Genomic DNA, 16,125 nt, shown 5'->3' on the forward strand with positions numbered 1-16,125 from the left:
AGAGGAGTGCAGATCTATGAGGGTCTTCTTGGGGCCTGTGAGAGGCAGGTCAGCATCCCTGGCTCTGCCCCTCATGTCCTGACCTGCGTGAACCCACAGGTAATCAAGCAGCTCATGAGGAAGGAGTTCACCCTCGAGTTCTCACGGGATCGGAAGTCCATGTCTGTCTACTGCACACCTACCCGTCCCAGCCCCAAGAGCCAGGGCAGCAAGATGTTCGTGAAGGTAGGGCCTGGCCATGGGGACTGGGGCTCCAGGGGTAACAAGGGGGACTGGCTCCAGTTCTTGGAGACACCAGGCACTGAACTGCCACCCATTGAGCAAGTGAGAGTCTAAAGTAGGGGTGGCCAGTGCCCTGCAGGGCCCTGGGAGCAGCACCTAGATATGGTGGGGATAAGGTAGGACCAAGGGACCCAGCCAGCCCTTGACCCTGGCCCAGGCTGAGGACTACCACCTCACCACATGACCTTGAAGTCACCCAGGATTTCCATTTCATGGGGCTGAAATCCTAATGGCACCAGGCAGGAAAAAGCATAGAGAATGTGAACCCATCCCACCCCTTGGGGTCATCTGTGTGCCTCTGTGGGCTTCAGTCTCCCCATGTGGACAGTGCTGTTGGGCTAGAAGCTCCCAGAAGCCCTTTTTCCCTCTATGGTAGGATCTGTGTGAGTGCTCTTCCCTTTGGTGATTGGCTTTTCGGAAACTGAATCCCAGGGAGGGAAAGGAGCCTCCACCCAAGCCTCCACCTGCAAGGCCACCTGTGGTTGCCTCCAAACCTGGTGCTTCTGCCCCAAGCTATGTTGGTTTCAACCCCTTGTGAGAGGAAAGGTTTTCACACCAGGAGCACTTCCTGCTTTGCCAGTGTGGAGTGGGCTTTAGGGAGTTGGAGAAGCCACTGAAGGGGCATCCAAGGGACGAGTTCTGGGCCTGGGTGAGGTCAAGGCAAGACCCCAGTGGTGCTAAGGAACCTTGTCACCCTTTCACAAAGGCCAACCTTTCCAAGCCACACCCACCACACCTCCCTCCCTAGTGACCACTGAGCCCCCCACCCCCCAATTGCATCCTAATGGCAGTGCCAGGCAGAGGTGCAGGATGCCAGTCTCTCCCCCACCCCCACCTCCAGATACTGCATGGCCATGCTCCCTGTAGGTTTGGCTTTCTCACAAGGAAGCCTGTTTGGGTCCCACCCTGAGCCTCTGATAAGTGGATTCTGGGCCCTGCCTCTATGTATGCCCTTGGGTGTCTTAGGCAGGAGGGAGCTCCCTGTGGTAGAGTTGCCTCACTCCCTCTCTCTCCCCTCTGCAGGGGGCTCCCGAGAGTGTGATTGAGCGCTGCCGCTCAGTTCGAGTGGGGAGCCGCACAGTACCCCTGAATGCCACCTCCAGGGAGCAGATCCTGGCAAAGATTCGGGACTGGGGTTCAGGCTCAGACACCCTGCGCTGCCTGGCGCTGGCAACTCGGGATGAGCCCCCCAGGAAGGAGGACATGCAGCTGGATGACAGCAGCAAGTTTGTGCAGTATGAGGTGGGTGCTGGGAGCTGAGTTCTCCTAGAGGAGGCTGAGCAGGCAGCTGGTCAGGCCTGAGCTCAGGCCCAGCATATGTCTGTCCTCTCCACAGACAGACTTGACCTTCGTGGGCTGTGTGGGTATGCTGGACCCACCCCGGCCGGAGGTGGCTGCTTGTATTGCACGCTGCCGCCAGGCTGGTATCCGAGTGGTCATGATCACAGGGGACAATAAAGGCACAGCTGTGGCCATCTGCCGCCGACTTGGCATCTTCGGGGACATGGAGGACGTGTTAGGCAAGGCCTACACAGGCCGTGAGTTTGATGACCTCAGCCCTGAGCAGCAGCGTCACGCCTGCTGCACGGCCTGCTGCTTTGCTCGCGTGGAGCCCACTCACAAGTCCCGCATTGTGGAGAACCTGCAGTCTTTCGATGAGGTCACAGCCATGGTGAGGCCCGGGCTTGGAGCTGGGGAGGGCTTGACATGATTATGACTGGAAACTGGTTGTTTTGATCCACCCACCACCCGCTACCCTCCCCCCGCCTTTTTTTCTTTTTGTCAGTTGTGGGCCTGGGCACTGTCCCTCTGCTGTTCAGCTCAAGGTTAGCCCTCTACCACTTGAGCCACAGCGCCACTTCCGGCTTTTTCTGCTTATGTGGTGCTGAAGAATCAAACCCAGGGCTTCATGCATGCAAGGCAAGCACTCTACCACTGAGCCACCTTCCCAGCCCGACCCCCTTTTTTTTTGTTTTTGTATTGGTGCTGGAGTTTGAACTTGGGTACTGGATGCTGTCTCTTAGCTTTTTCATTCAAGGCTGATATTCTCCCACTTGAGCAACAGCTCCATTTCCAGCTTTTTGCTGGTTAATTGAAGATCTCAGGGACTTTCCTAAACCATGGCTGGATTTGAACCATGATTCTTAGATCTTGGCCTCCTGAGTAGTTAGGGTTACCAGTACGAGCCCCTGGACTCTTGGCTTGTAAGCTGGTAGTTAACTTTATCTTTGGGCTCTGTGCTGACTTTGACCTCCATCTGAACTAGATTATTTTGCTTTGAGCTGGACACTGATAGGGATTCCAGCCTTGAACTGGACTTCCAACTCATTCTGGATACTCACCTTCACCATCTTCACCTTAATTTTGTTTGGCCTCAGTTTTTATCTGGCCTCCAATCTTTTTTTTTTTTTTTTTTTTTGTCAGTCGTGGGGCTTGAACTCTGGGCCTGGGCGCTGTCCCTCAGCTCTTCAGCTCAAGGCGAGCGCTCTACCACTTGAGCTACAGCGCCACTTCCGGTTTTCTGGTGGTTTATTGGAGATAGGAGTCTCACGGTCTCTCCTGCCCGGGCTGGCTTTGAACCGAGATCCTCAGATCTCAGCCTCCTGAGTAGCTAGGATTACAGGCGTGAGCCACCAGCGCCCGGCTATGGCCTCCAATCTTAACCTTGACAGCAACTCAGACTTTTAAGAGTACCCTTGACTTGGCCTCTGATTTGGGCATGGCCTCTACCTTAATCTGTTTTTAAAATTAATTTGTTAGTAGTAGTAGTAGTAATACTGTAACTTGAACCTGGTGGCTCCTTGGCCACCAGGCAAGCCTTCTGTCACTTGAACCATACCTCCAGCTCTTTAATTTTTTTCTTTTAGTTGGTCGTAGAGCTTGAGCTCAGGGCCTGAGTGCTGTCCTTAAGCTTTTTTGCTCAAAGCTAGCACTGTAGCTCTACTAGAGCTCTACCACAGCTCCACTTCTGGCTTTTTTTTTTATTATCATTAAGTGGTGATAAGAGTCTCATGGACTTTCCTGTCTGAGCTGGCTTTAAACCAAAACCCTCAGATCTCAGCTTCCTGAGTAGCTAGGATTACAGGTGTGAGTCACAGGCCCCCAGCCATAAGCTTGCTTATTTATTTATTTATTTTTGATGTATGAGGTTTGAACTCAGGACCTTACATTTACTCTGCCAGTTGAGCCACATTCCCAGCTCTTTTTTGCTTTAGTTATTTTTTTCAGATAGCATCTTGAGTTTCACCTAGGGTTGCCCTTGGATCTCAATCCTCCTACATATGACTTCTCACATAACTGGGAGCCTAGTTGCAAGCCACCATGCCTACCTTCTTAATTGAGATGGTGGGATGGGAAGGTGGCTCAGTGGTAGTAAAGTGCTTGCCTACAGGCTGGGAAGGTGGCTCAGTGGTAGAGCGCTTGCCTTGCATGCATGAGGCCCTGGATTCGATTCCTCAGCACCACATAAGCAAAAAGAAAAAAGCCGGAAGTGATACTGTGGCTCAAGTGGTAGAGCGCTAGCCTTGAGCTGAAGAGCTGAGGGACAGCGCCCAGACCCAGAGTTCAGGCCCCACGACTGGACCCAAAAAATAAATAAATAAATAAATAAAATAAAGTGCTTGCCTTGCATGAGGCTCTGGATTCAATTCCTCAGCACCACATATGCAGAAAAAGCCAGAAGTGGGGCTGAGGCTCAAGTGGTAGAGCGCTAGCCTTGAGCTGTAGAGCTGAGGGACAGCGCTCAGGCCCAGAGTTCAAGCCCCACAAAAAAAAAAAAAAAAAAATTGAGATGGTGCCTTGCTTTTTGCTTGGGCTGACATTGAACCACCATCCTCCCTTACGACTTGGGTGGGCTGAACTTGAGAGAGACAGAGCAGTGGAAGGAAAATGTCTCAGCTGTGTCCTGTCTGACCTACAGACTGGTGATGGGGTGAATGATGCCCCGGCCCTGAAGAAAGCAGAGATTGGCATCGCCATGGGCTCAGGCACAGCCGTGGCCAAGTCAGCCGCAGAGATGGTGCTGTCAGATGACAACTTTGCCTCCATCGTGGCTGCAGTGGAAGAGGGTCGCGCCATCTACAGCAACATGAAGCAGTTCATACGCTACCTCATCTCCTCCAATGTTGGCGAGGTTGTCTGGTGAGGCCCCGGAGCCCCCTCCTTGCCTTCTGTACCAGGCATCAACGTATCCATGCTTGCTAATCTATGAATATGGTCTGACCTGCCCCCTGCCATCCCCCACCCACCCCAGCATGCCTGGAAAGCCTCCAACACCCCTCCCACCATGACCACCTCAGAAAAGCCAGATTCACCTTTGTGGAGGAGTGTGTCTGTGTGTGTGTCCATGTGTATGTACTGTGCCCTCTTACACAGCTGGAGGCATAAATACAAGCAGGATATGTGACAGAGTAATTCTGCACATAATTCTGTGCACATGTTCCAAATGGCTGGGAAATGGTGAATGTGCACAGATTTTTCTGCCTCTGCTTACTGAAGGACACAGAAGTTATTATTGTCGGACTCTGATAGATGCAACGTGTACTGCATATATCTGATGTCTGTGGGATGTGTGTGTGTGTGTGTGTGTGTCTGTGTCTGTGTCTGTGTCTGTGTCTGTGTTCCCTTAGCCCTACTAGGTTGGAAATTCAGAGTTAGCACTGGGGCAGGTAGGCTGGGCAGAAATAGGTGGTGCCCTGTTCACTTACCCTGGCTTGTATACACGCACGTGCGCACACACACACACACACACACATGCATTCACGCATGTACGTGTGTGCACCTCCCCCCCTTGTTTGTGTATGCTGTATGGCAGCAGCACCAGCAGAGAGACAGCTGGAATTGAGACAGGGTAACCCCATCCTGGGCTGGGAGACATAGCCAGACCTCTGCCTGCAGGGGCTAAGCCCATGCCTCTGGTTTTAGCATCTTCCTCACAGCAATTCTGGGCCTGCCTGAAGCCCTGATCCCCGTGCAGCTGCTCTGGGTAAACCTGGTAACCGACGGCCTACCTGCCACAGCCCTGGGCTTCAACCCACCTGACCTGGACATCATGGAGAAGCCACCCAGGAGCCCCCGAGAGGCCCTCATCAGTGGCTGGCTTTTCTTCCGGTATTTAGCTATCGGAGGTGAGCGGGAGCCAGGTGTCAGTTACATTCACACGCTTTCTAAGGAGCTATGCCAGTTAAGTTTCAGACTACAGACACTTCAACTCAGCCAGTGTTATGAAAGAAATGCTAGGGGCTCATGTAACTGAAAAGACTAGGCATACTTCAGGTATGGCTGGATCCAGGCCTCAGATAGTAGCACTATTCATATTTTGGCTCTGCCTTCGCTCCATTCTCAAGCAGGTGTCCCTCAGGGTGACAGAATGGCAGCTACATCTCCAGCCTGCCTGCTCAGGCCCAAAATCAACAGAAGAGAGAGCCTTGTGACTTAAAGAGGGTTCTCTCATGGAAGTCCAAGAAATAGGGAAGGGAATTGGGCAGCAGAGAACCGCAGCTGGGTACTGTATCCAGTCTTCCTTCCCTCCTCCTGCAGTGTACGTGGGCCTGGCAACTGTGGCAGCTGCTACCTGGTGGTTCCTGTATGACGCTGAGGGGCCTCATCTCACCTTCTACCAGCTGGTGAGCACACGGTGGCCTGAGAGCATGTTGGGCAGCTCTGGGATAGACTCACAGATTGGGTTGTGGGAGTTCGTGTCTAGACCCCAAGGCTAACTCACAGCTCCTTCTGTAACTGTCTACCACACAAGGAGCCAGCTCAGCCAGCCCTGAAGTGCCTATGCTTTCTCTCGGCTGCTTCAATTGGGGACTAAAGGCCATAAGCAACCCAGAGGTTTCCCCTCACCAAGGAGCCCCCAGACACAGGGGTCTCAGAGGAGTGTGCATGGTGGAACTTGAGGCAGAGGGTCAACAGGTGTTTCTCAGGTACCAAACCAGAGGCCTCTGGCCAGGAGGTGCCTGCCCCAGCCTCGCTTCGGACAGCCTGGATACAAGTTCCAGAAGCTGTTACCGTCAGCCTGAGCCTTGGCTTGGAAGGTTTTATCCTTGAAGCAAGAGCTACAGGGCAGGAAGGTGGCTTTTCTTCTCTACAAAACAGCAGCCCAGATGCCACATTTCTTTTTTTTTTTTTCTTTTACGGTTTGTCTTCTTAGCAGTACTGGGGTTTGAACTCAAGGCCTCACCCTTACTCAACTTTGCTTGCTCAGCTGTTACTCTACCACTTGAGGCACCCCTGTGGCCCTGCTTTTTTCTTTTTTCTTTTTTTTTGAATGTTTTTTTTTTATTGTAAAAATACTGCACAGAGGGGTTACAGTTACATAAGCAAGGTAATGAGTACATTTCCTATCGAGCATTGTTGCCTCCTCCTTTGTTTTCCCCCTACCATCCCTTTGCTTTTTTTTTTTTTTTTTGGTCAGTTGTGGGGCTTGAACTCTGGGCCTGGGCACTGTTCCTCAGCTCCTCAGCTCAAGGCTAATGCTTTACTACTTGAGCCACAGTGCCACTTCCAGTTTTCTGAGTGGTTAATTGGAGATAATAGTCTCACGGACTTTCCTGCTTGGGCTGGCATTGAATGGCAATCCTCAGATCTCAGCCTCCTGAGTATCTAGGATTACAGGCCTAAGCCACTGGTGCCCAGCTTTGCTGGTTATTTTGAAGATAGAATCTAGCATAGTTTTCTCCCCAGGCAGCATTGAACTGTAGTCCTTCAGGTCTCAGCCTCCTGAGTGCCTAGGATTAGAAGTGTGAACCACATTCCTGGCTGTGGTGCAGAGTCAGCCTGGCCCCCATCCCAAGCATTGCCCATCCCTCCTGCCCCCTTCCCTGCAGAGCCACAGCTCACTCTTGGGAATCTGCTCTCCTGGCCCATGTGGGACTCAGAAGCATCCCAGCCTGGAGCATGGGAACCGTGCCGCTTCCGTCTAGCCCTGTGGCTGCCACCATCCTATAGACGAAGGGCCCCTGACCTCTATCCTCCAGCTGCATACTTCCTCTGCAGTGTCTCACAGGCAAAAAGCCCAGGCAAAGTCTTTTTCCTCCTCTTCCATGTCCTTGCAGTTCCATTGCTTACTGATCCACCCCACCCACTGCCAGTCAGCTGCATTTGCTTGGTCCCCTCTTTCTGGTGCCTCTGAGGTCATGTCCATTCTCACCTAGCCACCACTGTGTGCAGGGGCGCACCTTCCTGATGTTCTGGCAGATTCTAGGCAGGTAGTCTCTTCAAAGAACTGAATGTCACAGTGGAGAAGGAACCATGAAACAGACAGTTGCAGTCTTCCTTTCTTTTTTTTTTTTTTTTTTTGGGGGGGGGGGTCAGTCGTGAGCCTTGAACTCAGGGCCTGGGCACTATCCCTGAGCCCTCTTTGCTCAAGGCTAATATTCTTTAACTTTGAGCTATAGCTCCACTTCCGGTTTTCTGGTGGTTAGTTGGAGATGAGTCTCATGAGGACTTTCCTGCCCAGGCTGGCTTTGTACTGTGATCCTCAGATCTCAGTCTCCTGAGTAGCTAGGGTTACAGGCGTGAGCCACCCCAGGTGTAGCCATCTTAAAGTAGAACTTTTAGCTAGAGGTGTTGGGTTTCAAGAGAAGTCTAGAGACCCAGGATTTGTAGAAGAAGCTACCAAAAAGGAGCAGAGTAGTTAAGGGCAGGGGGCATAAAATCTGGATCCTGGCTGTAGGATTCACACTGTAGTTCACTACCTGCTAGCTGTATGATTTTGTCTGAGCTGCTTGACCTCTCTGTGCCTTGATTTCCTCATCTATAAAATGGATAATAATGTTCTTATAGGGCTTTCAAGATGATTGCTACATTAGTACTTGTAATACTGATGCTCAGTAAAGGCATATATGTGAAGTTAGTGAAACAAGAAGGGGAACCAGGTATTACATGCTTGTAATCCTAGCCCTGAGAGGCTAAGGCAAGAGGGAAGGATCATAAAGTTCAAGGCCAACCTGGGCTATATAGTGAGCAATCTCTCAAAAACAAACCAAACCAACAAACTAAAAATCTGAAGGCTGTGAAGCACAAGGAGAATCCTCAGCTAGGCAGGCAAGGGAAGAGGGGGCGAGCAGGCTTCTCAGATGGGAATGGGATCCATCCCTCAGAGCTCATGATATATCTAGGAGAGCAGAAGTGCCAGCCCTGAGCGCCTCTCAAACTGGGCTGGGGAGCAGAGGGAGGGGGGCACAAGTGGGAGAGTCTCACCAAGTACAGGAAGCCCTAAGTTCAAATCCAGCATCACCAAGAGAAAAAAGAATGATTGAGTGGGTGGGGCCACAGCACACGGAAGGATTTGGCTCTTGGTTACTGGGTAGAGGGAGCCAGGCTCCAAGGTAAGAACATTTTTCCCTTCTGTGTGATCAGCACCCAATACAAAGGGGTGCAGGGCTGGGGGATGGCTCAGTGTTAGCACCCCTATCTAGAGCAGACTGTGCAAGGTTCCAATGCCAGCTCCAGCACCAATGAGGGGAAAAAAAAATCACACTTGCCTGAAAGTCTGGAGTGTCAGTTTTGGTTAAAAATCCCATGGTTTATTTAGAAAAGGTAAGATTCAAGCTGGCTCATGTCTATAATCCTAGCTACTCAGGAGGCTGAAATCTGAAGATTACAGTTCAAAGCCAGCCTGGGCAGAAGAGTCCATAAGACTTCATTTTCAGTTAGTCAGTAAAATGATAGACTGGAAGTGTGGCTTATGTGGTAAAGTGCCATCATGAGCAAGAAAGCTATGAGAAAGTACTTGACACCCTAAGTTCTAGCCCCAGTACTAGCAAAAAAAAAAAAAAAAAAAAAAAAGGCCAGGCATCTGCTCACGCCTGTAATCCTAGCTACTCAAGAGGCTGAGATCTGAGAATGTCAGTTCAAAGCCTGCCCAGGGCAGGAAAGTCTGTGAGACTCTTTTTTTGGGGGGTCCGGTCGTGGGACCAGAACTCTGGGCCTGGGCGCTGTCCCTCAGCTCAAGGCTAGCTAGCACTCTACCACTTGATCCACAGCGCCACTTCCGGCTTTTTTTTTTTGCTTATGTGGTGCTGAGGAATCGAACCCAGTGCCTCAGGCATGCAAGGCAAGTGCCCTACCACTGAGCCACCTTCCCAGTCCGTCTGTGAGACTCTTATCTCCAGTCAACCACCAGAAAACCGGAAGTGACGCTGCACCCACGGCAGAGGAAATGGTTGCTACTGCTCAGACAGCTTGTCAGCACACACACTACAAGTCCTCCTAGAGAATTATTTTCATAGCAGGCCTTTTGTTCTAAACCCTTACCTTTAGAGGTCTACAAATTCACAGACCTTTAGACTCCCAAGACAGCTGGAATCTGAATGTCCTCAGCTGTTTTCACAGTCAATTCTGAGGAGCAAAAAGAAAACCCTCTGGGGCTTCAAAGGCCATAGGGCTGATAGCTTCTCTTTTTTGTGTCCCTGTTGGTACTGGGCTTGAGCTCAGGGCCTTGTCCTCTGATTCAGCTTGCTTGCTCATGGCTGGTGTTCTATCACTTGAGCCGCTTGAGCAGTCTGGAATTCTGCTGGTTAATTGAAGATGCAGTCACAGGCTTCTGCTAGGCACTGGCATAGAACTTCAGCCCCCTAGGTCTCAGCCTCCTGAGGATCTAGGATTGCAGGCAGGAGCCACTGGCGCCTAGCTCTGACAGCTTTCGTCCATCACCGGGGAGCTGTGTTTAGGCTAGGTCCCAGCTACTCGTCATCCGTGTCGTAAGCAGGACATAGGGTGGTGACACTCAGATATAAGAGCAGGAAGGGAGGGAGGGAGGAAGACTGGAGCCTTGCTTAGTTACAAAGGAGAAGGTGTGCATGGCCTTGATTTTTCTAGCCCACCCAGGTGAATTCCATGCAGGATGGTTTTTATGGATAGATTTTCACTGGTCTGTCAATTATACTCAGACACCTCAGAGGCCCAGGAAGTCAAAGCAAAATCTGGAGTCTCTCCCAGTCTCAGGGCTTACTGGTGTCCTCCTTAATGCCAGCAACTGTCCCTCTGTTTCCCCCCAGCCCCATCTGGTGGGGAGGGGGGAAGGGAAGGAACCCAGCTCTCCCAGCAGTGCCCTACAAGGCATCCTGTGCTGTGGCTACAAGCAGGGGTGGTGAGTTGCTTTCTTCTTGTCCCCTATGACTGTAGAGAAACTTTCTGAAGTGCTCTGAGGACAACCCACTCTTTGCTGGCATCGACTGTGAGGTCTTTGAGTCTCGCTTCCCTACAACCATGGCTCTATCTGTGTTGGTGACCATTGAAATGTGCAACGCCCTCAACAGGTGGGCCGGGCAGAGGGGCTCAGTGCCCAGGGTCAGAGTGTCCGGGATTGAGGCTGAGAGTCAGGGGGGCCAGAATTGGCGTCTAAGGGTGAGAAGAGACTGAGAGTCAGAGGGGGACAGTTGGAATCTAGGAGCAAAGGAGGCCAAGGTTGGGGTTTCAAAAAGTGGAGGGCCCAAGATTGGAGCTGAGAGACAAAGAAAGGGGATCTAGGCCCCAGAAGGCTGGACACGCTATAATGACAACTACCCTGGCTCTGCGCTCCAGTCAGGGAAGTGCTGAGACAGGGGCTCCCAAACAGGCTCCCTGTGTCTCTGGACACCTCCTGAGCTGAGCCCTCTGTGTCCTCTTCAGTGTCTCTGAAAACCAGTCTCTCCTTCGGATGCCGCCCTGGCTGAACCCCTGGCTCCTGGCAGCTGTGGCTGTGTCCATGGCTCTGCACTTCCTTATCCTGCTTGTGCCACCCCTGCCTGTGAGTTGCCCCTCATGCCTTCCTCTTCCTGCTCAGTTCCTGGGGTGACTGGAACCAAATGGCCCTCGTCTATGAGATGCCCTGGTTGGGTGCGGGGCCCTTCTGGGCCCCTCTGCAGTGAGAGCTGCTTGGAGGACAGAGAGGTGAGCAGTCCACCCAGCTGCTGTCATCTGGATGGGTCTGTGCCTTCAGGAGCCCCTGACCAGACAGAGGTGGAGACCCCTTGCTGAGGGAATGTCCCGGGACTGTGGGGGGGGGGGGGTCAAGACCAGGACTTTCCTAGGGAAGAAGAACCCTCCTTCCCAACAAGAGGGATGGGACTTGGTTCTGTGGATGAAGGGAGGGATGGCACTTCAGCAGTGTGAACCCAGTGGGCAAAGGGCAGGGCCCTTAGGCATGTTCATAAAGAGTCCACAGTTGTCTGATGGCACCTGGGTAGACGGCGAGGGGCTGAGCCAACCAGGGCAGGGTACCCTTCGTTTCCTCAAGGCCCATCTGTGGGCTTTGTACAACATCATCTATGGGCCATGTGAAACTATCGGTATAGGTAGCCAGCTTTCAGGCAGTCAACAAGAAGAAGCATTTGAGGAGTATATAGGGCTAATCTATGAAAGTAACATTATTTTGTGGGCTGTATATGGTCCCTGGGCCAGATACTCCTTACCTCGGCCTTAACTGGATCCCTATCTCCGGTCAGCTTATCTTCCAGGTGACCCCGCTGAGTGGATACCAGTGGGGGGTGGTGCTGCAGATATCACTGCCTGTCATCCTGCTTGATGAGGCCTTCAAATACTTGTCCCGGAACCACATAGATGGTGAGTAGCGGTGCTCCTGCCAGCTCCTTCCATCTGCCTTTCCCGCCTGCTCTGAGCTCCCCCCCCCACCCCACCCCCGCCATCTGCAATGGGAGAGTTGCTGTTGGAACGCATAGTAGAAGAAGTAAAAGGCTCCAGCATCTGATGGGGGCGGTGGTCTTAGGGTTTGCGGATCCTGACAGGGCTATAGTGGCACACTGCTCAGGCTGTGCTGCCTTGCTCTCCTCACCTGCTACCACCTGACCCGCATTGCCTGACCCCTGTGCATGGCCTGTTTCTAGGCATGCTCAGGACACTCACACCAGCCTGGAGCGGGTGGCTACTGACTACCTCCTAGGCCCCAGACTACATGGGGTTCAGTCTCCAGGTATCTGTCGCCTTGGGATGGGAGTGACAGAGAGAGTCTGCCTTGACCCAGAAGTGGCAGAGAAAATGGCAAGGGTCAGACGGAGATGGCTATGTGCAGAGCCTCAGACTGGACTGCTGGGCCAGGGAGGGGCCTGCGTTGGGCCAGGCAGTGGCTAAGGCCTGCTTGAGGCATCCAGGACGTTGGGGGCCACTTCTGGCTGGAATGTGTCCTGTCTCAGGGAACAGGAGGAGGATATAAATAAATCACATGCCTTTCATTCCATTAGAGCCCCCATCCTCCACGCTGCCTAACCAGCTGCTGGATTTTTTTTTTTAATTGTATCATTTGACAAAAGATCCAAATGAGTTTCCTCTTCTCTCTGGAGAAGCTGGCTTTCCACAGGTCTGTGTTAAGTAGTGACCAGCAAGGGCAGGGGTCATTCAGACAGAGTGGGATGACTGTCAGGGGCAGGGGGGTCACTCAGCCAGTGCAGGGTGGCCAGCAAGGACAGGAGGTCACTCAGCCAAAGCGGGAGTCACTTAGCCAAAGCAGGGTCTGTTGCAGTTCTTGGACAGAGCTGAAATAGGCCATCACACACACAGGCACACACGCACCATACTTGGTTCTTTTTGCTCACCTTATGGGGACACCCCTGGTGAAAGGTCTAGGAGGAAATGAATCTGGTGCCAGAAACTGCAGCCATTAGGGCAAGGGCACGCCAGCACTGGCTGGAGCATGGAGGAGACACAGTGGCCAGCTCCAACATACTCACCTGCCCCACCAAGTCCTCCTAGTAACATGGGCAGCCAAGTGGTGTCTTTGTCTTTCTCAAGAGAGATTCCTAATGGCCTAACAGCCAAGGAATTCCACAAGCTTCATTGAAAAAAATTAAAAGTGAAAGAATTCTGCCCCTGGCTAAAATTTCTCCATTCATAGGAAAGCCCTACATTGTTTATTGCTGTTCAACAGTGGCTGCTGAGCTCAGAGAATCACTGGAGTGAGAAAGGAGAGAGTAGAGGTTGAGGTAGCTTAGAAGGGCTGCCAGGCTAGTGGTTAGAGTAGTTTCTAGAAGATTCAGGGTTACAGTGAAGGTTTGACAGGACTGAACCTGACTGGGCATGGACTGAAGGTTCTTCTGATGGGACCAGTGCGTGAGGTGCAAGGCAGAGAGGTGAGGCCCGGGGGCAGCAAGGGCCCTAGATTCTAAGACGAAGGTGCTGGGTGTTACCTCAGCACCTTCCTATGGGAGATACTGGAGGGACTGGCGAGTGGTGTTGAGCTGTCTGGGAAGGAGGCTGAGTCCTGGCTGAGAGTTAGCTGCTGCTGGACAGGGTTTCTTCCTCCACCATTGATTGGACATGTTGACTCTAGTCCCAGCAAAGTTTGGCTTGAAAGGGAGCAGGTACGGGGCCCGCAGGAGGGACTCGGGCTGGGTACTTATGGCTATGCTTGCGCCAGGGTGTGTGCTTGCTGGAAACCCAGACAGCTCTGCCCTGGGCCAGCAGGCTGCTACAGTCCCTTGGGACTCCTAAAGTGGGACAGAGCTGGTGTGAGAGAGAGGAAGGACCCTTTGCGTTCCCAAGCCAGCCCAGTACCCTTTTAGGGAAGTTTTGCTGCAGCCTAACGCTTGCAGCTTACTCGAGATTTACGAGGATGTGTTCTGGGGAGAATTGTCTGAGCAAGGTCAACCTTGGGGCTGAGGGTCTTACTGTCCACCTCTGGCTCTGCCTAGGTGTGGCTGAGCCACTGTCAGGAGGCCTGGGGGCTGGACTGGGGGAGATGGAATGAGTGCAGCAGAAGCTGAGTGGAGATGGTTTAGGGAGGGCTCAGGTACAGCTCAACAGTGAGGAGTCATAAAATGGGCTGGTGAGGCTGGGTTTGGGCTTTTGTGTGATGCCAGCTATAGGAGGGTGGTAGTGGGCAAGATGGAGAAGAGTTCTCCCTGGGGGCAGTTGAGGTTATCCAGGAAAGATGTGGAGGGAAGGCCTTTGGGGGGGTGGGAGGCAGCAAGGGCAGGGTGTCTGACCTGCAGCTCAGAAGGGCTGGCCAGGCTGGACATAGAATCTGGGCAAAGCCAGAAATGGAGGACAGATAGGGCCAGCTTGAAGTGTATGTGGTCATGAATATGTCTTCATGTGCTTTTGGGTTTTTCTTCCAGACAAAAAAGGACCAAAAGTGAGCATCAGGAGTGGAAAAGAACCTCTGTGTGGACCTCAGACTGATGGTGCCCAGGCCTTTGTCCCCTCTCCCTAGCCCTGCCTCCACACTCCCCCATCTAACCACCTGACCCTGTTGGACATACAGGGCTGAGGCTGGAGCCACCACTGCAGGCCTAGCCCCAGCATCCCTGTCCTCACTTCCCTCCCCCGCCCCCTCAGGGTGCCATGGCTTGCATCTCCAAAACTCTCCTGGGAAGTTCCCTTCCTGAAGCTCCAGGCCAGAAGGTTCTTCCAAAAAGCCACAGGTGGCTCCCACATCACAGTTGCAGAACCCCTGAACCCGTGCTATCTCCTAGCTCAGCTGGGCATTTGCTTGATAACCTGTGGCTGGGCTTTACATGTTTTCTTAAGAGCCTGGACTTTTATAAGCTCTGACCTCTGGTCTTGGAGTCTGTTTGGCCCTGGAAGCAGGGGGAGGGATCAGAGGAAGCCATCTGGGCCCAGCTGTGTAGTTGGGCCTACAACTCCTCCCCCTCCCCAACTTGGCCCTACACCATAGAGGACTCAGGAGAGCCAGAGCCTGTTTCTGTTTATATATACACAGGCCCAGGGACTTGAGTGGTTAGAGGGAAGAGCACAAGAATGGAGGAGGGCCTGGGTAGGACTGTCCTGGGGTGGAGGAACCCCAACAGTCTATCTGACTTCCAACTACATCTTCAGCCCTCAGCTCATTTCCCAAGTTCAAGTTTCACTGCCCCAAACACACAGCACTGTGGCCATCTGTCCAGAAGAGGCCAGACATGTCCTCGGTACAGAAGACCCTAGAGGCTTTTGTGTCTCTGACCAAGGCAGTGTGCGGCAATCTCTGTCTGGCTGGGAGATTCCGCAGCCTCAGGAGTCACTGCGCCTATCTCTTCCCGCAAGCTCAAGGGCCAGAAGGAGATCACCAGGATGGCTGTTCCCCAGCATACCTCCTCCCTTTTTCCCTTCTTCCCTCCAGCTGGGGGACCTAGCATTTGCTTGTGGATGTCAGGTGGGAGGAAGATAGCACTTAAGGGACACATTTGTTGTTTTTTTCTCTCTTAACTACTTTTCTTTTCTCCTTTGGCAAAAGCGAGGCATAGCAGAACCCAGCAGATACCTGTGTGTCTTTGCTCTTCTTGAGCATGTACAAAGTGATTATTTTATATGTAAATCAAGACTTACATCCTGTTCCTGATCCTCAGACAGACAAATGGGCCCTGCCTGCTAGGCTTCCTTCCCTCTAAAGTTCTGGAAGGCCCAAGAGAGAAGAGTTGGAAGTATCTTGGCAGGGACCAGGCCTTGTACACATTGCTGACATGCTGTCTGGCAGAGAAATAAAGGTTGTGTGCCTGGGGGGTGGAGTACACAAGTGTCTTTTCTGGAATGTGGACCCCCACCCCGGACCTCAGCAATGCAAGAGTCAAATTCCTGCATCACCAAGAGAGTCTCTTTCTCCAACACTGGGCTTTTCAGGGCTCCACTGACCCAAACCACATCTCAATAGCAATGCATGACCCCTCAACCTCACTGCTTGTGTAGATAGCACTTGACAGTTGAGGCACAAGTTCATACTTTTTTTTTTTTTTTTTTGGTTGGTTGTGGGGCTTGAACACGGCCTGTGCACTGTCTCTTAGCTCTTCAGCTCAAGGCTAGTACTCTACCACTTGAGCCATAGCACCACTTCCGGTTTTCTGGTGGCTTAATGAAGATCAGAGTCTCAGGGACTTTTCTGCCCAGGCTGGCTTTTAACCGCAATCCTCA

General features: G+C 52.4%; 1 protein-coding gene across 2 annotated transcripts in view; it reads left to right on the plus strand.

The window, feature by feature from the left end:
* The window catches only part of Atp2a3 (ATPase sarcoplasmic/endoplasmic reticulum Ca2+ transporting 3), a 37,511-nt gene extending 21,793 nt beyond the window's left edge, over positions 1-15,718 (plus strand). The window contains exons 12-21 of one of the 2 annotated variants that reach the window (XM_042699435.1): positions 100-225; positions 1,306-1,524; positions 1,619-1,954; positions 4,202-4,422; positions 5,206-5,408; positions 5,821-5,906; positions 10,414-10,547; positions 10,900-11,017; positions 11,715-11,832; positions 12,114-12,199. In XM_042699435.1, coding sequence (XP_042555369.1) covers positions 100-225; positions 1,306-1,524; positions 1,619-1,954; positions 4,202-4,422; positions 5,206-5,408; positions 5,821-5,906; positions 10,414-10,547; positions 10,900-11,017; positions 11,715-11,832; positions 12,114-12,169 — 1,617 coding nt within the window. In that variant the 3' untranslated portion in view covers positions 12,170-12,199. Of the gene's footprint in view, positions 1-99; positions 226-1,305; positions 1,525-1,618; positions 1,955-4,201; positions 4,423-5,205; positions 5,409-5,820; positions 5,907-10,413; positions 10,548-10,899; positions 11,018-11,714; positions 11,833-12,113; positions 12,200-14,339 lie in introns of those variants that run through there. The other variant, XM_042699434.1, reaches the window with a different exon arrangement.
* Positions 15,719-16,125: the final 407 nt, after the last annotated feature.

Source organism: Dipodomys spectabilis, unplaced genomic scaffold, assembly GCF_019054845.1.
Source record: "Dipodomys spectabilis isolate Male_0828 unplaced genomic scaffold, ASM1905484v1 ptg000250l, whole genome shotgun sequence".
In the NCBI taxonomy this organism is placed as follows: domain Eukaryota; kingdom Metazoa; phylum Chordata; class Mammalia; order Rodentia; family Heteromyidae; genus Dipodomys; species Dipodomys spectabilis.